Consider the following 27,113-nt stretch of genomic DNA (forward strand, 5'->3'; position numbering starts at 1 on the left):
CCGCAACAGTGAACCAGGAATTAGTAAATTATTGTGTGAAGAACATGATACAGATGCATTAACTTGACTTTCTTTTTCAGTTGATGCACACGTAGGGTTTGCAAAAACATTCATGTGTAGCAGTGTGGAAGTGTCACACCGATTTTTAGATGTTAAGTACTTGACAATCAAACTCAAGTCCATGTATGTGTGGCATTGTTTAATATTGTTCACTCACAGGAGAAATGAACACATTACAGTCAGGTAGAGAATGATCAGTGAGGAAATGGAAACAGCATCAGCACAGTTCCACTGCAAATGTATTTCAGTGGTGGATATCATGGATGTCGTTTCCAGGCTTGTGGTGGTTGCATCATATCAGTCGGGGGCCAGATACCAAACAACTTGGCAGTCCCTCTGTACAAGAATGGCGTCAAGATCATGGGCACAAGTCCGCTGCAGATTGACAGGGCTGAGGACCGCTCCATCTTCTCAGCTGTCCTGGATGAATTGAAGGTGGCACAGGCACCCTGGAAAGCTGTCAACACCTTGGTAAGGAGAGAAGCAAGTAAATGCTTCTGTGTTCTCTTTTGAAGAATTCTATGCTGGATGTTAACTGCTGGAGATGTGAATTAGAGGGCAGATAGAATGTACCATGCTTAGTGGATTTACTTTAAGGTGGCTGTATTTCCATGATTGCAGCTAAATGCTGATTATAAATTGATAGCACTGTTCTCATTAAGATTCATATAGTGAATACAAGTTCAAACTATTTTTGAACCAGATTTGATATTTAGAATTAGAAAGTAAGAATTTTATGTATTTCAATGTCCAATTTACATTTTAATGGTGTCTTTTGAGAGGAAGAATAAAAAGACTTGGGTTATTGCTTGATCTACTAGTACCATACAGCATTTTTATTGCTTATTTTAAACTACTCATATAATTTTGTTTTTTTTCTATTAATTAGAATGAAGCATTGGAATTTGCAAAGTCTGTGGGCTACCCTTGCTTGTTGAGACCTTCCTATGTTTTGAGGTAATGTATTATTTTCTGAAACTATTACTTAAAAGCCAGAAGATGCAGAAATACATGCTATATTCTAATAGTACTAGGCTTTGGTATAGTAATTTGTAAATCCATTCAAAATCCCCAAAACCTCATGGTCAGTTTGAGGACAGTTTGCTCAATTTAATACATTTCCTTCATGGGATGGCTATAGGAAGAGATTACAGTTTTATATCTAGAAATGTAGCTTAAGACACATTGCCATGCTGAAGGTAGCTTTACCCTAAAGAATGACAATTAAGAAAATAAAAAAAAAGCTCTTGCAATATATTTTGATACCCAGAAATGGAAGCTTAGCTTTGACTCTGTCAGTACTTTCTAATGGAAGCTTAGTTTTGTAATTAATGAATGATAATGATGAGGAATATAGACAGCGAGGATCTTTTGTATTAAACTTTGAAACTAAGTTCTATCATCAAAAGGGAAGTTGTGAATTATCACTTACTCTGTTCAAATGTTACCACATGTAAGGAACTGTTTTAGTGAACAGGGGATAATAAGGGAAAGACAATTTGCTGTGCACAACTTGAAAGTGTAAATGGAATTTGAAATGGAATCCTTTAGAATAATGAAAAGTTTCAAATGAGGAAGAAAACTTTCCTTTCTATTTAAATGACATTTTCTGTAAACCAAAGTCTAATATACTTCTTTATGGAGTTAATGTAAATTAGTTTAAACAACAAGCGTATTTTAAAGAAGGGTTGGAAAAAACTTTAACTGCTGTATTGCACTTCTTTTTTCATTATACTTTTGTTCCAATTTTTATACCCTGAATCATTCATACCATTGCCCTAGAGTTTCTCTTTTAAAGAGCTGAAGTAATTGAAATCTTTACATGCAGAAATCTGTCATAGAGCCCAAGCAAAAAATCACTACTTTTAAAAAGGACATGGAAAATATTTTTTCCTTTATTTTTTTACTTCCTTAATTGCTCCTCCTTTCCCTTCCTCCTATATCATTTGGAAAATGTGAATTTTCAGAGAAAAAATTTCAGGCAGCATTATTTCTGAAGTATTTAGAAAGAAGGACATGGTTCAGTAAACTTCAGCCAGATATTGTACAATATTAAAAATTTTGATCAAGATGGGTAGGATGGCTTGCTTGATACCATACTGGTGGCGTAAGACCAGCTACTGCTAATGAACTCTAAAGAAGCATTAGAGAAATATCAACCAAATTATGTGCTGTGTTGAAGTCTAATACATTTTAAAAATTAGCTGGACCCAATAGAGCACTGCAGTGTATTAGCAAGGGCACTGGGCACAGTGGTTAGGTCACCACTAAAGTGCATGCTGTTCCAGGGTGACTGGTTTGAGACTGAGCTCCTCTGTTTTCAATCCAGTGTCCTGCCAATGTGCATGCTGCCTGGTATCAGGTGATGGCTGAAATACTGGCGATTCTTTTTTGCCACATGGGAGACCCAGATTTGGGTCCTTGGGCTCCTGCCTAGGACTGTCTTCTAAATAAAATGAAAATAGATTTTTAAAAAATTTAAACCACCACCACAACAAGCAGAGCTACCTGTTTCTTCTGAGAACTTTGGCTGTGGTTGACGGTGATAGTGAGTGAAAGGAGTGGAACTCTTGTTTGGGGGGGTGGCAAAAAGGATTGATAAGTTGCTGGGCTAGCCCGAGAGTCAGTGAAGTCTCACATGCCTTATGTCTGAAGTAGTAACAGAAGCTAACCTACTTTTGTGTTTTCCTCCTTTCCTAGTGGGTCAGCCATGAATGTGGTGTTCTCTGAGGATGAGATGAAAAAATTCCTAGAGGAGGCGACAAGAGTGTCTCAGGTAGTGTTTATTCTTCTTCCCCTAGTGATCGTTAACTCCTAGGTCAGTTCTTACCTTCTTTTACATGCTGACCTTTTTCATATCTTAGTAGAAAGATTTTCCTTCTTCCCGCTAGTTCCCTACACATAAAAATGTAATCATTCAAAAGCACTATATTGTAACTGGAACTTTAGGGTTAGTTGAAGAAGAGAGAGACCTGTATATATTTTATCAACAGAGTTTTACCCATTTTGAGGTTGTAGAAAGCTAAAAGGATAAGCATGGCTGTTATGCTGCATGATCACTCTTTTCTTTTTGGAAGTTAGATAGTGATCAAGTTATTCCTGGGATGTTCAGCCTCGAGGTGCCCAACCATGCTTATCATCAAACAGTGAAATCTTCCTGATTCTTAATTCTCATACTCTGGGATTTTATTTTATTCAATCATGTAAATATAATAATAAGTCAACTTGCACTCCTATCGTTTTTAGTTTTTCTATGTTTAATTTGTGAGTCAATGTTTATAATTTTTGGAGTAACTCAGTTTCCTCTCCTGCCCACAGCTGTTACTTTCTTCTTTGGCATCACCCCAGTCTGACATGTTAAGTTCTTCCCAGCAGGATTGTTGATCTGCAGACCTTGTACTGTAAAAGATGAAAATAATATTTTTCTTGTAAAAGCTTCCAAAACCTACCTGGGGTTGAAAAAAATTTCCTGGAGAAGAGTAGAATTTGGAAGGAGCTGGAGAGTGGTATCAGAGATATTCCAAAAAGCAGTTGTGTAGATTATTCCTGCATGTCTGAAACCTAATCCTTGTTACGTATGATATTTGCATCCCAGAATTTTTTGAGCAATGAAGAAAATGGATAAGCAGTAAAGAGTAAGAAGTAGTAAGTAGTTATAATACATGCAAACCAAGTGACTGTGTGCAGCTTGATGAACTGAGGTAGAGTTCTCTCAAATCATTTCGTTTTCACTAACATGTTCTGGAATGAAATATCAACAGTCTTTTCCTGTAATCTATCCCTTCCAGGGGTCCTGCTTGATCCCTTTTTGAGAACCAGTAATTATATCCAGCTGGTAGCATATGTATCTGCTCCACAGAATACTTATGGAATTCCTGATAACATGCTAATAAAACCCTGCTCAAATATTTTATAATAAAGATGGTGATTGAAAATTTTCTCCTTCAAGTATCCCTTTCAAATTACAGCAGTATCTGGGCTTCTCAAGTTAATTAATTTAGTTTTAAAATTTAAAAGCAAATGTTTAAAGTCAGAGAAAAACTGGAGAAAGTCATATACCCTCATCAATCATGCATCTGTTTGTGAATTCATTCATATGTAACAGCTGCTTTCTAGCGACATTGTTCTCATTATTAGAAGTTACACTAATGAAAAGACACATAGCGTCTGATATCACAGATATTTTTCTTTTTAGGAATATGGACACAGACTAATTATAAATAAATATGAGAAGCAAAGAACATTACAATGGAGGAAATAATAGTTTCCAAGGGACACTGGGAAAGCCTTGGGATTTAGTTTCTGAGGAAGAACATTCAAATTGGCAGAGGTTGTATTTTGGGTGTGAATATGAAGTAAGAAACCTCATGACAAAGGGTCTGAGGATGAGAAGGAACATGGTATTCCTAGACACTGAAAAATCACCTCTTGGATGTCTAGGACACCAAACATGGATTATGATGTTGAAGAAAAAACAGAGGAAGGAGCCTAGATAAAGAGAAATCTGTGCTTCAATATAATAAAGTTAGGCTGAAGTGATGTTTTCTATTTTCAAATAATTCGCTTGTTAAAATGCAGAAAAAGTGAATTAAGGGTGAAGACCAAATTCCCAAAGAGAAATCTACAGGCTGTTGCTGTGGCTCAAGGTGGGGGAAAGGGTTGGGATCCGAGTAGTTGCAACAGAGATGCGTTGGAATGTGGAAGATGTGCTGGAAGAGAAGGAGTGAATGGATGGAAGTTGAGAATAGAGGAAGAGAAAGTATGACTCCTGAGTGTTTTTTTTTTTAAGATTTGGAGTTGAAAGATCAAGATACTGATTGATTGGTAAATATAGATTTCAAAATAAAAGGCATAGCGTTTGAATAGAATGGAAATAACCATTTTGGAAGTAAATATAGAGGACGAGCAAACACCGAGAGAGAGAAAGAAAAAAATTTGCATTTAAGGTATTAATGTAAAAGAAAGAACCATGAAAAGCATAAGAAGGAAGAATGAAAGCATAGTTTATAGATTAAAAGATACTGTTGTTTGGAAGTCAGCAACTCACACTCCCAGTTGATATGGAAATGTGTTGAGGTTTTTTCCACCCTGTTGTGTAAGCACATCATGACATTGTAGGGATAGACAGTGGTAGAAAGCCCAGCAGCCCATTGTCAAGATGTATTTAACAGTTTCATTGTACACTTTCACTAACTTTTTAAAGACCTCTTGTGTCCATGAATTGCAGATTTTTTGGAACAAAGTAAAGTTATATTTTAATTTTATTTTTTCATGAGCATTTTGAAGTATTCTTGTAGTACTTATCAACACTCTACCGGTAAGATCACTAAAAAAGACATAAGACACATTATTTTTTAAAAAGGAAATGGACTTGGTGAAAGTTTTATATATATATATATTTTTAGCCCAATAATTAGTTGCCCATTGAACAGGCCTTTGAAGAGAAGTAGGCAAATTTATATTTAATGATTTTCGTGTAATTTAAAACTTTCAGAAATTCACTTGTATGCAGGAAATTGTTTGCCTTACTTTCCTATGAAATTCAATTTTATTATAAGTGTTCTGTTCAAGGGGACGTGTTCACTTTTACACATTTACACATAATAATGTATTGCACACAAGTGAACAGAGGGGATCTGTATTCAGAGGAAAAAGATTATGAGTGATGGGCCAGGAAGCATTTGCATTCTGAAGTTGACTTTGCAAGATGAGTTGAATTTTCAAAGATATAACTGAGTTTACACATGGAAGAAAGGCCTGGAGAGAGGTGAAGAATGACAAGGGCTCCAGGTTGCTGGAGTCTGTGGCATGGAAGAGATGGTATCTGGACCCTGTAGATTTTTCAGTTTACTCTGGAAAAATCAGGTGGTGATCAGGTTGTGAAGGGAATCCTGAGAAGTAAGCACATCAAGAATGATAGGAGTCTGCAACTGCCAAGAAAGACAAGATATTTTAAGATTATAATAGAAATGGGTATAATTTGGAGATTCAAATTTATTCCTAGAAATGTAGAAATGTGCATTCCTAGAAATATACAGGGCACATCAGCGCCAAGGAAAAGATTTAACTTTAGGCAAGAAAGACAGAATGTAATGTTACCCAAAGTCTTTTTACAATCTCTCATATAGAACTAACTTCAGGAAGTTATAGTGCTTGGGAAAGAGTAGCAGAAAGATTGAGAGGGAAAAAAATGCCTGAACCCATAATAATGTACATTTGTATTGTGTAGAGAAACATTGATTATTCTGGTAGCAGTGAAGAAAGACCTCTTATGCTAGTCCCCAGTTCCCTCTTTTCTCCAAAATGGAATTAGAAGGTTTATTTGGGATTTTAGAATTTATTGTCAGTATACTGAACCTCAAAGTTTGAAAAAGACCCTCTACCTCACTGTACATAGGGAATGAATTGTTCTTACAAAATAGGTAAGTTATCTAAAGAGTTTAGTATATAATTAGCCTTATGATTTGTGCAAGTATCTCCCTGGCATGTGCTGGAGGTATGCAACTCACTTGACATCATGTACATAATTCAGCTAAAAGTTCTATTCCTCTGTTTCCCTTGGTGACAGGAGCATCCAGTGGTGCTGACGAAATTTATTGAGGGTGCTCGAGAAGTGGAAATGGATGCTGTGGGTAAAGATGGAAGGGTAAGTGCTTTATTCCGACTTCCTGTTCCTGTCTTTCCATCATGAATTTTCTTTGCAGTCTTGAAACTTTTGCAGGTTAGAATTCGTGACTTCTACAAAACAAGTCTCCGATAATAACGGAGAAGCTGTTCAGTCAAAAAAAAAAGTCACTGACAACTCAGTTGATGTATCATAAATATAATATTTCCTGTGTTTCATGCTGTTAGAATTTCTCTTTGATGATGTTCAAAATTAATTGTTATCTTGTACTCATCACTCTTTCTGAATAGATTCTCTCTCATTTCCTTTTGTCTGTGGTTTTCCTTTTATGTTTCTAAAGATATTATACAAACACCCAATACTTTTCTTTCTCTGAAGCTTCTAATTGAATTACTGGTTTGTCTTTTCTCTCCATGTTCCACCTTTTCTGCTTTTATGGAGCTAATAAAGGCAAAACTAAAACAGAATAGGGTGGGTAAGGATAATAACATAAAATTGGCTTATCGTTATCATATCTTGTATGACTAATACAATGATATCTTCCAACTTCAGAGACAGATGAAAACGTGAAGAATGTTTTACTTTAGCTCGCTGGGTATGTTAATAAAGCATTTGTGATTTATCCTGAAATATAGGAAGTTACATTTTAGGAGTCCATGCCATTTAATTTACATTAAGGAAAAACTGAAAATTATCCTTTATCTTTTGCATTGCATATATCTCAGAACTCTCCTGCAGATGCTAAATCCTTTTCATTTTCTTCTGCCAAAGTAGCAATTCAGAATAATTTTTCTCTGTTTAAGTAGTAATATTGTTTGCTTACCAAAGGATCATGTAATCTTCAGTTTGAAAATCTTAGACAAAATTTTCTTTAGCCTTCACCCTTAAGGACAGGAATTTTTCTGTAGAGTATACCTGAAAATTGATCACCTGTTGCCTTTGTTACAGAAAGCAATATACAGTAAGATCTTGCACTGTAGTCTTCTTTCCCCCCTCTTTTTTTTTGTCTTGGAGATTTAAGGTATTCTCTGACTTGAACCAAGAACCTCTTCCCTAGAAATCTCATTCCTGTCTTCCTGAGTTCCAGAAAATAAATTCTTTCTTCTTAAAAGCAAATTTATATGTATAAAAATGAGATTAAAAAAACAACAATGTGATTACATTTACATGGGAATGGGGAACTCAAGAGTAGTTGACACTGTCATACCTTTAAAAATGTTTTTGAATGTTATTTATTTGAGAGATTTGACTAACTCTTCAAATGCCACAGTGGCCTGGACCAGTGAACAAAACAGGAGTCAAGAACTCAAGTTAGATCTTTCATGTCACTGGCCGGAACCTAATCCCTTGAACATCACAGATTCCCGGAGTGTGCACCAGCAGTAAGCGGGAGTAACAGGCCAAGGTACTCCAAGATGAGCTGCTGTGTCTTAACTCAGCTCTCACCTGCCAAACAAAATGCCCACTTCATCGTTGGCTGTTAAAATAATGCTGATCACTTGGCTTGTTTGGGCTGTGAGATGCCAAGACATGAGCCAGCCCAAAATGTTTCGTACATCTTTACCACTGCACATCATTTTCTCCTCCCCAATTTGGAAATGTCCCAAGTTATCACATCATGTTTAAACTGTCATCCAGAGAAATGGGGACTGCATTTCTGATAGATTATGATTGTTCCAAATGTGGTTGGACCATTTGCTTCTCTTTTTTAGATGTGTAACCAAAACATTTTGAGTTCTTAAAAGTATAACACCAGATAGTTCATATTTGTTCTCTTTTTTTGTTTAAATTCTGTGATATAGGTGTCACAGTAATTCCAATCTTATTAGAAACAAAGGCTAAGCAAGTTCATCACCTTGACCAGGTCACAGGACTCGTAAATGACATCAGAATGATGGAGACTTAAATGCCACCCAGTTTTATGTCATCTAAAATTTGATGTGTGAATCTTTTATATATTTTTTCAAGTATTTTTTCTACTCTCAGTATCCTTATCTCCCACCAAAACATACAAAATTTATGAAAGACATGTATTATGAAAAGTTATTCAGGGATATGCAATGGCTTAAAAATAAGCCTATTTCACTTTGTTTTCCATGGATGTTAAGTACTTAAGTAGAGTTAATAATGATGACTGTTGACTAAATCTGTCAGATAAATTTTCAAAATACTAACTCAATCAAAAGCTAGGTACATGATCCTGGGTTATTTACTCCTGCATTTCCTCACCTCTAAAACAGGCTCAGGGTGTTTTCTTCTTGCTGCTTTGCTGTCTCTGAAACTTCAGTTTGTCTATCTCTTTGTCATATTCTCCGATTTGGTTTGTAGTCCTCCTCAGTCATGTCCTTTATCTAGTGTGATAATCACTTCTCCCAACTTCTTCTGTAGTTTGTCAAAAGAATATAGAGGTGTCTGCAGTGGCTTTCCAAGTGCTGTGGTTTCCCATCATTCTTACAAGATAATAGAAGTTGGTTTAGTTTCATTCTTCTCCTGTTTTTTGTGCCTGTGCCAATCAGAGGAAGAGAGCACTGAGCTCTCTGCTGCTCTCAGCTGCCGCTGGAGGCACCTGTGATGGTCTAGGGGTTTCAGGAAGTCTGTGCAGCTATTTCTATTGCTCTCACCTGAAACCTGGCAGAGGAACTGCTCAGTGCTTCCGGCATCTGTCAGAATCAAAGGGGTGGGCAAGGGAGTATCTGCATTCAAGTGGATGCCTCCTGACAACTGTTTCTGGAATCTTCTGTTGATCAGGTTATCTCCCATGCCATCTCTGAACATGTCGAAGATGCAGGCGTCCACTCAGGAGATGCAACTCTGATGCTGCCCACGCAAACCATCAGCCAAGGAGCCATTGAAAAGGTCATTATTCATGATAGTGGAAGGGAAAAGGCAAACTAGATTTCTGTTTTCTAACTAGATAGCAATGTATGACATGCTCTGAGCTAAATTTATCAATGTGGATTTTAAGGACCTCCTTGCTGTGAGTCAACTGAATGTTTTAAAGATAGCAGCTTCCTTCCCTACCCTCCAGAGCTTCTTTTGATGTGTGTTAAGACACTGTTCTCAAACTTCAGTATTCTCCTAAACTACCCAAAGAGCTCTTTACTTACAGATTTCTAGGTTATACCTTCATCCCTACCCTAAAGTTTCTGACTCCATAGTTCTGAGTAGGGCCCTAGAATTATTATTTTTTAAATTAATCTATTTACTTGGAAGTCTGGGAGACAGAGAGGGAAGTCTTCCTTCTGCTGGTTCTCTCTCCAGCGGCTGCTACAATTCGAGCTAGGCTTTGCAAAGGCAGGAGCTCTGGTTCTCCCACATCAGTACAGGGAAGCAAGCACCTGCGCCTTCCCTCGCTGCTGTCTGAGTGCATTAGCAGGGAGCTGCACCAAAAGCGGAGCAGCCCAGAATTCAGTCGGCAACCATGTAGGATTATGGCATTGCAGACAGTGACCACTACGCCAGAATGAGATCCTAGCTATTGCTGCTGATCTAGGGACCGTAGTTAGAGGATTATTGTAGCAGGTGTTTCTGGGTTCAAAAAGCAGTTTCTAAGGAGTCAGGAAGCAGATGTACAGCAGTCAATTGAGAACATTATAGAACCTATGCTTTCACTCCGCGCACTTAACCCTCATCTCCAATAAACGCTTTCTGAAATGTCTCCCTCAATTTGCATTTAAGAGCTACCCCATAATATGACATCCCATAAAATCTGAATTTGCCTAGTGCTCCATATGCAGTGCAAGGCACCCATTGGAGCCTATAATTTAAAATAATATATGAGAATCTTCTAGTCATCTTCAGGCAGGTGAAAGCAGACTAGGATTTTACAGTAAGCTATTGCTATGATCCTATCATTGGATTCTATGTAGGCTCATCTTTCTAGGTACACACTGTGTTCACTTGTAGATCTTTGTTCAAAATATGGTGAGAGCAGGATTTTGTGATGCCAGTAGTCCTGGATTTCAAGTGTATTGCATTTCAGTGCCTCATGTCGGGAGACATGACCTCAAGAACTCAGATTTTCCCACATTTCTCAGAACTCAGTGTCCCACAGACACCACTTTATTTTATATCCAGTTGAGTTGCTGAACCACTCCTGTTTAAATGTAATGTGGGAAGACCTCTTGCTTCTTGTAATCAGTGCCCCCTCTTGGCATTAGAACCTTCCTGCTCTGGTTAGACACAAGGGTTCCTATATGTGGCCTGCAGACGTACAGGGCATCCCTGCAGGGAAGCACCATTTCCTTCTGACCATAATATCCATCCTTGTAGAGTTTTGGGCAACAGAAAAGCAACATAAAGGAAATGTCTCTGATCTCTTTGCAATACTATGTAATTTCAGAGTCTGCACTCTCAGCAGGTAGGTCGTTAGAATGATAGAAACTTTGGATGGCAGTTTTTGGTGCTGAGGCAACCACACAGAAAGGAATCTGTTTTGCTCTCAGAATAAAACAAAAATACATAATTTTAGGTGGGTAGGGCCATTTGGAAGAGAGATAATCTTATACAGTTATCTAGACTTTTTGTTTTTCTATTATGATTATTTTAGTACGGGTTATTATTCTATTATTAGAAGTCTAATACTGCTTCCTATTATTATTATTAGTATTCTCATTCATGTATATATAGCTCTATGTAAAGAGAAATGAATGAAATCTCAATATGAGATTATGTCGGTACCTTTTTGCTTGTTTTCATACTCTCAGCTGCATGTCATTGTTCATTTGCTGTAGGTGAAAGATGCTACTCGAAAGATCGCGAAAGCTTTTGCCATCTCTGGCCCATTCAATGTCCAGTTTCTTGTCAAAGGAAATGATGTCTTGGTAAGAAACACCAATGTGCTTGCGAAGATGCTGCCACTGAGTTAGGCCATGTTGGTTTGTGTACCTCTGGTAATCTCTGTGAATGGCCCCGTGGAACAACTGGCATCCCCGCAGCTGTTCCTATTTGATTGTGTGAGGTTACATAGCATGTCATGCATGCCTTGGTGAAAGGCACGGGCTATTGGTGGCACTGATATGTCAGTCGCACTTTCTTAAGGCACTCTGACCCATGAAAAGAAAGATCACCATGTGCCATTTACAGTATAGTCCAGATAGATACTGGGGGTATATTTGACTAAATCAAATGTGCAGAGTAGTCTTAAATTATATGCACCAAAATTCTGCTTTCCTCCTTACCCCAAGAAGAAAGCTGTTTAAGATAGAGTTTGCAAGAGGAAAAGAAAAGTTCATAAAACAGTATTGGTCCAAATTAATTAGTTTAATTTAGACAATTAGCAGCCTATATTATCTACCACCTTCAATGTAGTCACATGATAGTGACAAAGCTCTATAAATCACAGTCTATACTCTGAAAGATGTTTTTAACTGAGTGAAGATTGGGAGGAAGAGGATTTGTAGACAAATATAAGGCATCTATAATTATTTATTCAAGGTTTCTGCTAGATGGGTTATACCAGTAGAATGGTAGAAAGTGTGTTTGCTAGTGTGTGCACTCATGTGCATTAGCTTATTTAAATATCGTGTGCCTGGTCTGAGTTGGATCATTAAAGACTTAGAAGAAGACTTTGTATGGTAATCCAGATTTTACAGAATATCTGAAATTTGACAAGTTGGAGAAGGTAGATGGGTATAATATAATACATAAACAGAAAAATCATCTTGAAGGGTGGGGAACATCACATTTTAGGAGGTGATGAGATAATCTTTCTGGATAATATTTGAAAAAAAACCTTGAAAGTTAAGATTGGGATCAGGAAAGTGGTGCAAGACTAGACAGAAATGTATGTTGAAGCAAGAGGATAAATGGCCTTTAAGAGCTAGGCCTAATCTGCAGCCAATGAAAATCCCAGAAAGGCTTTTCAGTGGGAACACTATCTGATGTCTATATTATACTAAATCCATTGGTAGTGCATTGGAATTGGATTGGGGAAAGGTGCTGGATCAAATTCAGAATTCAAAAATACCTATAAAAGGCAAACCAGCTAGGAAATGTCCAAGCAGAGCAGAGGCTAGGGACAAGTTTAGCAAAATGAAAACTGGTCACTAGTTAATCACCGCAAGCAACATTTAATATTGTTATTGGCTCTCATTATCATTCCTCTTTTGAATTTTATCTCTGCAGGTGATTGAGTGCAACCTGAGAGCTTCTCGGTCCTTCCCCTTTGTCTCCAAGACTCTTGGAGTAGATTTCATTGATGTGGCCACTAAGGTGATGATTGGAGAAAACATTGATGAGAAACGTCTTCCAACATTGGAGAATCCCATAATTCCTGCTGACTATGTTGCAATTAAGGTAATATTTTCAAAAATCAACTAGTGATTTTATAAATGCAACGAAATCAAATGAGCAAATCCTGATTAAGAATTTTTATGAGACTTCTAACTGAAGTGCTAATTGGAGATTTGTGTTTGGCTTTAATATTACAATGCAATTACACCAAATAGAATGTTATGCAAACTTTTTTGAGTATTTCCAAAAATTCCAAAAATCATTTAGAATTGTATGGCTTCAGAACCAACTAGATGCATATTTTTTCTTTTGAAATACTCTTCTGCCTTACTTTTTCTTAGTTGTCATTGCATACAAATCTTGATTTTTTTTTCACATTATCTGTTTACTTTTTATCAATGGATAGAAGAATGGGGAGGCTGGAAGCAAGAATATACAATAACTTGATTGACATGACCCAGAAAAATGAGCCCAAGCTAGAATTCCCGTGATGATTCCGAGGAGTGCCAGAATCAATAGAGCAGTAGTCTAGACTAGATAAACAGACATATGCAAGGAATAGGAATGTACTTCTTACTAAATTGTACTGATAATAAATAGAAAGGAAGCACTCCTCCCTATGTGCCAGTTCATAAGAAAGCTCTGGGCAGAAGTACTTTTTCAGCAGTGTTTTTCAAAACTTTGAGAGGTGTCAACAGCAGCTTAATGTCTCAGAAGTCAGCTTACTGACAGCCAGTTCTGGCAAGGTGACTTGTTGCATGTTCAAATGAACAGAGCGAGAAGAGGAATGTTCCAAAAGCCTATCAAAGAAAAAAATATGTTTGAACTCTGTGTTTGGGAAGTCTAATGCCCAATAGATTTTGTTTGAAATCATTCCAGTACGAATATGTGTAGGCTAGATTAGAAACACTAGTCTAGACTGGTCACTGGGGCCCTATTTTCAGAAATAATTTGTGATGATTTAACCCAAGATTTTGGCGAAGAGCTCAGAATTTTTTGGGAACATGTTTTAAACCTATTTTTCAAGTCAGATGCTTGGACCAAAGGAGATTTCTTACATGCCTTCCAGAGCCTAAATGAACCTTGAGAGAGATGACTCATTAAGTGTATTTGTCCTTTTAAAATTAATTTTATACCCTTTTCTCACGTATTTTTCTTCCCTGTGATTCCTGACAGGCTCCAATGTTTTCCTGGCCCCGGCTGAGGGATGCTGATCCCATCCTGAGATGTGAGATGGCTTCCACTGGAGAGGTAAGTGGCTTAATGATCCATGAATACTTTCATTAAATCTACTTTGAAATCTGTGATTTTGCGATCTTAGCAAAGTACATCAACTAGTAAGCAATAAGGGAACAAAAACTTCTAGCTGAATTGTCTCAAAGGACTTACGAATTTTAATTAAAGAAAAAAATGCACTTATTTAGAACAGAATCTAAATTTTCAGTTATATTTTGTCATGGAAATATAATTCATGTATGCCTTTCAAGTATATCCCTAAATGTCTGCATAAATGTGTTCTGGGATTTTTAATTTTCACTTTAAGGTCCTCCAGTCTGTCCAGCAGCACCTCATTCCCCACCTTGCCTACATGACATTATCTCTTTGGATTCTTTACTAGCAGCATGTAAAATGGTAGTGTTAGAAAGATCATAGGCCTAAATATTGTGAAACCCTGTGATACATGCAAGAATCCCATGATCATTCAAAACAATCTTTACCTCCTTAGGATTATCTAGAAACTATAATAGGACTGGCCACTGGATGTCCCTGTTAACTTGTGCTAGGTCTGTGTCAACTGAAAGTTTCTTTAAGAATGTGAAATGTATTTCTGTAGAAAACTGTCAGATTCTAGAAAGTTCTTTACATGTCAGTGTCAAGATGTTTTATGAATCACCTCGCCCTTGACAGACTTACTGGATACAACTTTCAGATTCCCATCAGTGCACATTGGAGTGGCAACATAAGACTGGGGGCATCCTTGTTTCCTCTTGGCATTAAGGAAAACGTGGAAGGGGAAAAATACTTAATTGCAACGAATATATGATATTTTATGTGGTTGTCTGGTTACAAGCAAGATCTGTGATGAGAAGCCAGGTCAGACAAAATGCAGACAGGAAGGAAAAAGTACGCATTCTCCTTGTCTCTGGACTCTTAGGGAGCTGGCTCTCAGCACTTTTGATGCTTCTTTTAATTTAATAGGCTAGAAACCCCAACTTTAAAATTTCCAGCCATTATAAAATGACTCCCTTTAGGTTACTCTTGAGCCCATGGTCACTAGAACTTGGTTCTGTTTTCAGTTGTCCTGGGGTTCTTAATGAAACTCTTCCCTTGTACCATCTATTTACTCCTGTGTGGAAAATCTGTCTTCAGTGCTTGAGCCTATTCTACTGACACAATTCATTATTGGAGTTGTTGAAATATGAAAATACTAGAACAACTAAAAATTCAAGTTCCAGTTGTTATCTATTTTAAAGTGCAAAAGAGGTAACTCTTTAAAAAAAAGGAGATAATCTTTTGTTAGAGTCATATGCAAGTGTCAAAGTTTCATAATAGAAATCAGAATAGTAATTCTAATATAGCGGAATTAGAAGTCTTCATGTGGCTTTTGGTAGGATAGCTAAAACATTCATTTCCTGAGGATATTATGGAGTCTTATTTTTCTGGTGGTGAAGTTGGAATGTTAGTGTTAACCTTTATTGGAACATTTGACTGAATTGCATAACTTTGTAGAAAATTGCTGGAATCTTTTCTATGTCTTGCAGTATTTGTACTTGTGACAGGATTGCCCCATCCCTTTCAGAAGAAGTTGAGACCTGTTAGTTGATATTGCATGTTAGTTGGCCAGTGCTTGGTTAGAATGTTCACTGCTGAGTGACAAGCAGAATGTGCTGGTGTTCAGCTGGAGGTTACACACACGGGGACGACTTTCCTTGCTCAGGAAGGGAGTCATTTGCTTAAAGAGTGAATTTACTCCCTTCCTGACAGGTAAAAGTTTAACTTTCTGTTATTTAAATGTATCATGGCATGGTAGGTACAGACAAAGGGAGAAAAACCTAGTATACAAAATGGTGTCATGGAAAATAATAAAAGAAAAACTGGCTTTTTTTTTTTTCTAAAAAAGGTAAAGAATGATTTGAAGTCATCAATGTTAATGACTATAATGGATGTTTACTTGTGCCAATCAATGATTTGCATTGCATAACTGGTTCTCCTTGTGTTCAGATATGCCCGTTGGCCCCTGAGTATAGCAGCTATTTCCTCACACTTAGATTTTAGCACAACTAAGTTGGCTGAGGCCTCTGTGTTCCTTTACATTGTATGCTAGTTTGTGAACTGCCTTCTTATGTATGGTTGAGGTATATGGGAATAGATGCAAGGTATTTTAGTCCATTTTATGTAAATGATCATTAATGAGAACAGCTTCCTTTGAGATTTTCATGGAGTTATTCATTTTTCAGAAGGTATCATAAGTTGTATGAAGTGATTCCTAATGCATAGATCAACAGCTAGTCATTCCCATTACTGAGCTGTGAATTCACACTCAGCTGTATATGTGACATATACAGTTATTGAAATGTTCGGTTTTATTAACATTTGGAGACTCACCACATTATGGGCCAGAAGCTGTGATTTGGATCAAATAACTCACAGTAGAATCTAGTTTGTTGCTCCACTGAGTATTGTTGGTTAGAGGAAGAATTGCTTATTCATTAATTATGCTTAATTAAAAACATACGATGCACCTACCCTGGCCAGCCTTTTAATCCCTAGATCCATATTGCAAGGTCTTTGAGCAACAACAATAAAATTCAGGTAAGGTATCTAGGAATAGAGTACTTTCCATTTATATTTTTGTTTTGTGTCTTGATTAGAGTAATGGACTGTTATTTACTGTCTCTGTTTTATTTTTTTCTTTTAATCCCACATAGGTGGCCTGCTTTGGTGAAGGTATTCATACAGCCTTCCTAAAGGCAATGCTCTCCACAGGATTTAAGATGCCCCAGAAAGGCATCCTGATTGGAATCCAGGTAGGAGGGATGTGGCTATGGGTGGACACCCGTGACCACACTGGGGGATCCTGGGAGAAGGGATGTTTATGCTTAAAAGACATGAAATTTGTGTCACAGACCACTAAAAAGATAGCAAGTGATCATAATAATGGGCATTTGATTCCTAATTGTTTTCTAAGCTTTATTTTCTGTTCTTATAGCAATCAGTACAAAAAAGTAACCGGAGAAAGAAAAAGTCAGTAATGAGGGAGGATTTTTGTGAGATGAATTTAAGGGTACCTTATCAAAATAATATTCTACTATTCCTTCATTGTGTGTTTTTATGCTATGTTAGTAGTTTTTTATTTTTAGGCACCAAACATAGACTTTCAAAAATGTTGGGTGTTTCTCCAGGACTCTCTCTTTCTCTCTCTCTCTCTCTCTCTCTCTCTCTCTCCAACTCATTCATGTCTGTGATGTCTAATGTACTTTCTACAACTACTGCCTTAAAACCTACATTGACCATCCATAGTTCTAACAATCTGCTGGATATCTCTATCTGGGTGTCTCAAATCCAGTATTTCTCAAACTGAAGTCCTGTTTGTCCTCTCCTGACCCCTGCTGCTTTCTTCCTCCTTGCCCTCCAATGAATCCTTAGAATTCTGGCTTCTACTAAATACCGAAGACTTATAATGGAAGAATACATAGACATTATTTCAGAATTTTTCTCAGTCTGACATCCAAGATTGGACATTTATGGTAGACAGTTAATTAGTGATGGACTGCATACCCTTCAGTATAATGTGAACATGTTCGGAGTATGATGATTTGCTAGGTCTTCTAGGAAAAAACAGGACAAGATGGACACGTAATACAATGCAAAGAGCATTCTTGGTTTATTATTTAAAAAGGAAAATGCAATATTAAAGTAAAACAGCAGACAGAAAACTTCTGTAACCCCTTGGAGTGGACTTTGCAAGAGTTCACATATATTCTGTCCTGTTTTCTAAGTTTCTGGGAAAAAATACTAGATGTTTCCCATCTGGTCATTCATTTTTGTTTAATATTTGTAATTCAGGAATCCTACAAGAACAATGGAGAGTACCATAGCACACCTCTGCTGTGCTACTAATAAATTCACACCCTGCATGGTTACATAAAAATCTGTAAAAATGTAATTAGAACATACCTGGTTATTCTCAAGCCATTGGGTGATTATTATAGGTACAATCACATCAGGGTGTCTTAATATGAGCAAATTAGTGCTGGAGAGTAGATGGGTAGTGGCTTTGGAGAAGTTTCTGCAAGGAGTCTCTTGGGATGTTGCTTCTTAAAGGTGCTAGAAGGGCAATGGTGAACAGCCAGAACAGCAGCTAACAAGACGACTTGCAATCATGAAGCTTAATGGCAGTTTAGAGACAAATCACTCCACATGAGAACCTCATCACATCCTAAATGGGTATTAAGTATTATTAAGTCCCAAGTAGGAGAGTATTTGCCTTGCTTCTAGTTGTGCTTAAAGTTTAATGTGAGACCTGGGGGCATTCAGAGGAGACCATGTCCTTAGTCCTCATCTTCGCAACTAATCATAATAGTGCTAACATTTTAAAATGCCAGTTTAGGAAGGCAGTGATGTATAAAATTGTGCCTTGTTTGGTTCTAGTGCTGCAGGGAAATGTGAGGGAAAAATTAATTTGATCCATATGAAGTATTTGTGTGATTTTGGCATCAGTGAACAGAATTTTGCTTTATAGGAAGAAAGTGGTTTTATAGGAAAAAAAGTTTTCTTAAAGCGATAAGGATCTGGCTATTGAAGTTTTACTTTTCAATACTTTCTTTGTACAAAGAAATCAATGTTGTAGCCACTGCATGAATTGTGACAGAGATCTCTCTTGGTGTGTAAATATATAAGATGGGGAATTTTAAAGGTATATGTGAATGAAGGTTGTTGCTAGTAAGTAACTTGGAAGGCATCTAGTTAATGGGGAATTACATAATAAAATTTAAGAGGAAAAGTTTTCGCTGTATTTTTGGTTTATTAAAGTAATCATTTATTTATTATGATGTCATATGGGATTCACTCACAAAAGGCATTGGTAGCCAATATTGTTTTAGTTAATTTGCTTTTCTTACTTATGTACAAATGAAAACAAAATCAATATTCACTTCCTTCCTTTGAGGTAGAGGCCTTCTTTTCTTGACTCCTTCTGACACTGACTAAATGTCTGCTCTGAGTATAAGGATTTAATGTAAACATCTTAACTCATCAATTTTGCATGACAGTTTACAAGAGAGAATTGAAGAAATATTGAGTGATGGAAAAAGAGACTCTGAGGCAATATTTGTATTTATTGTTGGGAATTTAATAGGCATTTGAAATAGGCTTTTACTAATAATAAATGTCATCCATTTCTCAAAATTTAGGAAGGGATTATGTGTGCTTAGTGTGGGCACTTACTAGATGACAGTCTTTCTGAGTTTTTATTTCTCTTCTCATCCTCATCAGAGTCTTTCCCACAATCAAATTCTTTGTTTCTGTCCCCTTCTCACATTCCAGTGGAATTGTATGGGTTGAATCGCCTGGGAAAATAGGAAACAATATAACCTTACTAATAACTGGGAATGAAGAATCAAAAGAGTCTAATTCACATGAATTGTGTCCACCAAGAGGCTTTGTGCATATCAAGACATTTTTAATGCAAGAAGAGCGTAACAAATGGTTATGTGGCAACAAAATTACCCTTGATTTCCCTGCAAAGCTTCCAGCTAGCTTTTATCCACAAAGGACTTGTTTTTAGTTGCTGTGGATAGGCACTCCGCCTTGTTTAGATGTTCTCTGGAACATCCCTGAATGGTAAATGATTTACTCCAGAGTAGATCAAGAGCACTTACTGCTTTTCCTCATCTGATTGGGCTATTCAGTCATGCTGTGGAGTGGCTAGCACCCACCTGACATCTGTGTTCTCAGCATTGTTCAGAAACACAAAGCATTCTATTTGAAAAGACAACTCCAAGTGACATGAATAACCTTTTCTCTTCAATATGGAGTCATTAGGAAGCAACTATACAGTTGTCGATCCTGATGTCCCTGTGGACTCCAGAGGCATCACAAAGCATTAACGTGACTTTCATTTCTGCAGCTAGAAGTTGGATTAATGTGGAAATGATCATTGGAGGAAATATATATCTATATTTCATTTGAAAGCATTTCCTTCCTTACAAACATCTCTACAAAAATAAATCAGCTTGTACTTTTCACCTTTCGTAACAAATGGGTTTCTTCCACAGGTATTTTCAATCTGCTTTTAAATCTGAGGCTACTCAGATGCAAGCTGACAGCTGTAATTTTCTTTTTGTAGAGAGGCTGTTTTATGTGTCACAAGTGTTCAATACATGTTTGATAGGAGTTTATAATGTGCTTATGGAAGCCAACACCCCAGACCAGAAGGCAGAGTAGTTCCCTGGCTGAGAACTGCCAATACTGTCATGTTGGATATTTATCTTTTCCATTTGGGGGACAGCATGAAACAGCTTCATAATGAGGTTCTGCCTTGTGTTGGCAGGTCTTGGAGGACTTGCTGACTTACTTTACTTTAAAACAATGAAGAAAGGAATATTAAATTTTAGTACTTTTCTCTCACAAATTTTCATTGTGATTTTGGCCAAGGTTAATGCATTTTGACTTTGAATTACAATATGAGTGAAGGATGTATTTCCTATACAACATATGCTCCCATTCTCAAACTTATGCATGCATCAAGAATCCAAAGGGTAATTGAAATAATAGGTTTCTGAGATCCTCTCCTGTATTCCCAATTCCTGATATGAGGTGAGGTCCACATTTCCATAGTTAAAGAAATTCCCAGTTGATACCGATGCTGTTGGTCTGGGGACCACACTTTGAAAAACACTATATTTGTGAAATGGCATTTTAGAGATCAGCTTAAAAGTTAAGGTTGTAATCATTGTCATCACATGTTAGTGACATCTCCCCTTTAAAAAAACTTACTCATACATTTGAAAGTTAGAGATATACGGATTGTGGGAGGGAGAAAGAGGGAATCTTCCACCTGCTGGTTCACTCCCCAGAGGCCTGCAGTGGCCAGGACTTATCCAGGCTGAAGTCAGGGGTTTCACCAGCTTCACTCATATCCCAAATCCTTGGGCCACCATCAGCAAGGAGCTGGATTGGAAATGGAGCCGTGGGGATATGAACTGGCATCTATGCGGGATGCTATGGTAGCAGGTGGCAGCTTCACCTGCTATCTTGCTTACACTGCCACCTCTGAGATTTTTTGAGATTGAGAATAGTTACTTGTATTGTTCATGTATCAGTCAGTCAATAAATTTTTTTGGCACCATTATTAAGTCATGTGTGATGCGGTGTCTACTTAAATTTGTTCTGTCTAGCAGAATGTTATAATGTAATGTTCCTTATGGGAATTTAACAAAGTTAACTCATTTGCAAACTTCATGTGTATTTTCCATATAATGAAGAATACAGATATGCTGTCTAGTTCAGCCTTATGCTTTCTTAGCAGCAGGCAAGCTTACACATATGATTGTACTATTCTTTCACCTTATTCTTAGAGACTTCCACATACCACATTATATTGTCCTAATGTCAGTAAAAGTTCTTTTCTGGCCTTTTTACTATTATATCTTATATTTATGTCTAGCTGTGAGTTTCTTTCATCTAAACTCATTTCTTCTTGTTGATCCTAAGTAGAAATGGAATGGAGAGCTACTACCCTGGGCATGGTTACAATTCATGTTCTAGAAGACTGTTGTGAATAACCTCTGAGCCTGTCTCAGCTGAGATTCATCCAGTTGCATTTATCTTTTCTATTTGCCAGTAGTTTCCTCTCATAAAACTGCAGTTCTGGGATTGAGAGGGCAGAATCTAAAAGAATTTTATATTTGAACATAGTCTTCGGGGTCTTTTCCCAGGATTTAGATCTGTTCTCAGAGAGCCTCAGCAAGTCAATATTAGGAGGTTTTCTGAGCTGAACATGATCAAAATTGGGCAAGGAACCTGACATATTTTTTACACCTCCCAGTTTCTCACAGTGAAATAAGATCATGCTTATGATTTATTTCTATCATCCATTAGTATGGTTGTAAGCAAATTACAATATATTTGCTAAAGTACAACTACTTATGCCATCTATTTTAAATTTTGCCTACAATGTTGTTGAGGAAAAATGATCCCATTAAAGAAGAATCTATATGTTTTTAAATACTCTAGCTCTATTACACACTTGTTAATGAGGTCAGGGTCTGGATTTGGTATATTTGGGTAAGTCACTTAGCTTCATTTTCTTTTGACCTGAGCACTGTCTAACAAAGTACTGGCTCTTGGATACAGGATGTAGAGTCAGAATTGGGAAGTCCCTGTTGGTAAATGGCAGGAATCCAGGGAAAATAGGGCCCTAGTCTTCGGCAGGACCAGGTGGGGTCTTAACAACCACCCAGAAACAGACAATAAGAAAATATCCAGTAGTGGGTGTTACAGGCATTGCGGTAGTGTAAGTTGTCTCCAAGGACACCTGCATCTACTTTGGGATGTCTGGATTCTAGCGTTGCCTCTGTCAGCAAATAGTGATGCAAATGCTCAACTCCTTGCCACCTACATGGGAGATACAGCCAGGGTTCCAGTTCTTAGTCATGTCCTGGTCCTGGTCCTGGCCTAGCTCCTGAGTATATTTGGAGATCAACCTTTCACTCTCCAGTTCTCTCTTGTTCTGTCACTCTGCCTTTCAAATAATTTAAAATAAGTAAATAAACAATGGGTAATACAACTGTCTTAGAAGTGTAACATAACATGAGACATATCTGTGTAGAAATAAAAGGCAAATATATAGAAGGGAAAGTTGTTTGGACTGTAAGTTTAGCAGTTGGCAGAGGAACTCATATTGAATTTTCAGGGTACAAGTCTGCCTCTGCTGGACTGCCATTTCCTAGGTTCGAAAGCAAAGGTACAGAGACAGAAATTTGGTTTCTGAGAGGCTGAAAATAGTAATAGTCTCTGAGAGGCTGAAAATAATAATTATGTGATAATTAACATTTCTGAGAATGATGGGCCAAGGACTACTAAGTTATGGTACTAACACTTAGTAGTGTTTACCTATGCATTAGCTTATACTCCTATAACAGATACTATTACTATCCGCATGAGACAGATGAAGAAATGACACCATGGATTAAGTTGTTTGTGACTCTGCTTAATTGTGGAGACCCTCAAGAAATGGATTAAATAAGGAGCTAAAGTAACAATAAAAGCATAGAACAAGACAATGTGGAAAAAACTTTCAGTTACATTGGTAAAGATGCTCATTGAATTGTTGACCCAGCAACAATGTCTCGTATGATGGTATAAGGGAATACTATATTGAGTAAGGGGCATTGTAAATTTAGAAAGTGAATTTTGTAAAATTTCTTTCAGCAATCATTCCGTCCGAGATTCCTTGGTGTAGCTGAACAATTGCACAATGAAGGTTTCAAGGTATGTTGCATTAAATTTTGGGGGATTTTTGGTCAGCATTGAAATCTTTCTACAAAACATAATATTCCAGAAATTTACAATGGTAAATAGTTCAAGCTATGTCCTTTCATCCTGAAGGGTTTAATTAAGTTTTGAGTTTCAAAACTACGATAGAGTAAAATAATTACAGATTTAGTTTTAAGTTTCAAAATTCCCACAAAGCAAATAGAAGTTACCAGTTAGATAATTTAACTTATGTGCAATTGGGATAAAGTTTCAATGCATTTCCATATATTTTCTCTACCTTTATTCCTGCTTCCACATGAGGTCATAGTTCAGTGGTTACAATTACAGTCCAAACTTTGCAGTGAATTCCTCACCTGAATACAATGTCTGGTTTAGCAAACTTACTCCTAGAGCTTAGAAAATTAGGGGCAGAGTGTCATAGGGATTTCTTGACCTGGTAACAATGAATTCTGAGCTATAAATAATTTTATAATTTTTATCTTTGATAAAAGCAGCTGCAACTGAGGTTATTACATCCCCCAAAATATTTTTAAAATATTGAAATAATCTTTGCCTCATTTTCTTCCTCCATGTGTTTCCCCAATACCATCTTATTTCTTGTGTTCAGTAATTTCTTCTGTTTTATGTTTTAAATGACTTATGATCACAGTGGACCTTCTTGATTCATGAAGACCTTTCCTATGACATATTAACTGATTTTTCCATTTCTGATGCAGCTTTTTGCCACAGAAGCCACGTCAGACTGGCTCAACGCCAACAATGTTCCAGCAACCCCTGTGGCCTGGCCATCTCAAGAAGGAAAGAACCCCAGCCTGTCTTCCATCAGAAAGTAAGGGCAGGGCAGACGGTTTTCTGTGTCTGTGAGGTAGATGTGGGGTTTGTTTGGGGAAGCAGCCGGATATGAATATTTCTCTTACTCAAATGCAAGTCTTTGCGAATTGAAAAGTGAATAGGAAGTCATGAAATATCCTGTTACTGTGGAGCATGCAGTGATACCTGTATTCATGATGACAGGTAAACCACTTTGTAGTAAAGAACCTTTCCCTGGTTGCATGTGGAAGGGCATGAAGAATTTTTGCACTGTGTATGAAAACTTTGTAAAAAGTTCATGGAAAAAGAGCTAAAAAAATGTAAACTGCACAGCTTTTTATTTTATGTACACACAATTTCCAGAAACGTTTTGGTGACTATATGCACATAAGCATATATACACATATAGTTATATGGTATAAAATTGACCAGCTACACTACAAAGTGGTTGTACATCAGTGCATCGGTCAATTTTTGAGCAATTGTACGTAGAAACTATGATGAGCACCATGATATTATTATCCATTGGATTACCTACTTGGCTATTTTTTGATTCAGTTTTTATGTCTTAGATCATGTCACCATTAGCTTTTTATAAGACATACCATTTAGAAAATTGCATGCACGTTTAGAGACATCATTGTATCAACACTTACAGAAATAAGTGAAAGATTAAGGCATAGAGAATCCTTTATGGTTGTTGCCACAGCTCTTCCAATGACTACAGCAAATCAAAAATCTACACAGTATCCTATTTGTTAAGGCTAAGAGAAGTCAAACAATGAATCATTATCAAGTTAGCGAGAGAAAGCCATTATGTTCAGGTCTTATAGGGCCTCCAAGAATTCTGTAAATGCCTTTCATATAGCTTTGTACAGCAATAATTAACGCTGCTTCATACTTTTGACACCCAAATGCCTTATAGTGCTCATACGGACCCAGAAACAGAATGTCAAATTACTTGATTCAAAATCAGTGGCCACAATTCTCATATTATTTGCTGAGGGCCATTGGAAGCCTGAACGCTTGAAGTGAATTAATGGGGTGGGTGTGTGGAAGTATAAGCAACTGCAGTGCTGGAGAGATTGCCTTTTCATAGAAAAATAAGTAAAAACCTATACAATTGTCAACGTTTACTATGAGGCAATAGACACTCTCTGCATTCCATTAATTAGATGATCATAGAATTCCTTCAAAAAACATAATGAGAAACTATAATTCCCAATTGAGTGTAATTTGAATTACTTAGGAATAGAGAAGAGCAGGTGGCAGTCAACAGTCAGCAACACTGACTTGAATGGCTGAGTGATTTACGTTAGTACTCTAAAAACACATTACAAAATATACATGCCACCTGCAAGTTTTATTTATTTTGTTTATTCTTCCAGATTGATTAAAGATGGCAGCATTGACCTGGTGATTAACCTCCCCAACAACAACACTAAGTTTGTCCATGATAATTATGTTATCCGAAGAACAGCTGTTGACAGTGGAATTGCTCTGCTCACTAATTTCCAGGTATTTTCTTTTTCTGATACGTAGGCTGCACGACAAGTTCATTTCTGTGTTAGCTTTACTCAGTGCATACATCTCTCTCTTTTTCCTTAATTTTAGCACTCATAATATAGGGGATTTTTTTTTGTTAGACTCTAAAATAATGATGTGAACATCGTAGGCTATGACTTAAATTGGACAGTCAGTATCAATTCCTAGTGATAATCAGAAGCCCAGGGTAGCCACGGTTGTCTCATTATCATACTACTAAAAACAAAAAAAGCAAAAAAGAACAACAACTAAAAAAGGAAATGATAGTAAGGCGTAGAATGTGAAATAGTTACAAACCTTTGTTTTATTGTCATGATGTGAAAGCAACTGGTTAAGAATTTTTGATGTAGCATACAAACTTGTCAGATCCACAGAAAATGGTTACATGAACCGTGTTTGATTTTGTTTGTATATGACCTGCCAAATTTATCACAGGGAAATTTAAATATTTAAAATCTGTTAACTGTGCACCTATACTTTTCCTTTATAAATCGGTTTTAACCACCAAGATTGGGGGACAGATATACTTGTTCATGGTGAGGTCTCAGATATAAGAGCAAGTTACATTAAATCAAAATCTTTATGCCTTTCATCCCATGCCCCTTTGAAAATTGGTAGCAGTCCCTTGCGACTTTCACCACTGACTCATTAGACATTCACTTTCATCTCCTGGGGGTTGCTAAGATTCCTGCCATTATACTTTCAGGTGACCAAGCTTTTTGCTGAAGCCATACAGAAATCTCGCAATGTGGACTCCAAGAGTCTTTTCCACTACCGGCAGTACAGTGCTGGGAAAGCAGCATAGAGAAGCAGACACCCCAGAGTCATTCTCCAATCAAGCTGAGCCACCTTCCTAGAGGAACAGATTTCAAACTTTGTTTCCTAGAGATGAATGTTGAAACCCAACTTTATTTCACTTCACTCTGCTATGCCTCACTATTCTGCATCTTTCACAATTAAATTGTTATTTTTTTCCCTCCAAGTATACTTAAAGTTCTTCTAAGTTTGTTCTTTGTGAGATTTCGTCCATTTCCTGATAAGTTTTTGGTGGACGCAGCTGCCATATGTGTATATTTGAAGCTAACGAACGTTTTATGGTGCTGATTAAAGATGATCAAAGCAGAAAAGTTGATGTTTTATTTTCCATATTCTCCTCATACTATAAACATGTTCTTGTCATTGTTTTTCAATAGTATCTACAATACTCAGGACATTTCACCAGGGAAGAATCGTGTGAAATTTGGTCAAATAATATAAAGATTTAGTTTATGTATGTCCCCCTTCATTGTATTTCTGTATTGCCTTTTTGGATGATTGTTCACACCTGCCTGACTAATCC

General features: G+C 37.1%; 1 protein-coding gene across 1 annotated transcript in view; it reads left to right on the forward strand.

The window, feature by feature from the left end:
* Positions 1-26,893, forward strand: part of CPS1 (carbamoyl-phosphate synthase 1) — a 113,446-nt gene extending 86,553 nt beyond the window's left edge. The window contains exons 26-38 of the mRNA XM_040984625.1: positions 337-531; positions 950-1,017; positions 2,761-2,836; positions 6,629-6,706; positions 9,434-9,541; positions 11,419-11,508; positions 12,812-12,982; positions 14,096-14,170; positions 16,849-16,947; positions 23,354-23,413; positions 24,136-24,248; positions 25,618-25,747; positions 26,481-26,893. Of these exons, the coding sequence (XP_040840559.1) occupies positions 337-531; positions 950-1,017; positions 2,761-2,836; positions 6,629-6,706; positions 9,434-9,541; positions 11,419-11,508; positions 12,812-12,982; positions 14,096-14,170; positions 16,849-16,947; positions 23,354-23,413; positions 24,136-24,248; positions 25,618-25,747; positions 26,481-26,579 (1,362 nt within the window). The 3' untranslated portion in view covers positions 26,580-26,893. The remainder of the gene's footprint in view (positions 1-336; positions 532-949; positions 1,018-2,760; positions 2,837-6,628; positions 6,707-9,433; positions 9,542-11,418; positions 11,509-12,811; positions 12,983-14,095; positions 14,171-16,848; positions 16,948-23,353; positions 23,414-24,135; positions 24,249-25,617; positions 25,748-26,480) is intronic.
* Positions 26,894-27,113: the final 220 nt, after the last annotated feature.

Source organism: Ochotona curzoniae, unplaced genomic scaffold, assembly GCF_017591425.1.
Source record: "Ochotona curzoniae isolate NIBS_2020 unplaced genomic scaffold, NIBS_Ocur_1.0 contig_4148, whole genome shotgun sequence".
NCBI lineage: Eukaryota > Metazoa > Chordata > Mammalia > Lagomorpha > Ochotonidae > Ochotona > Ochotona curzoniae.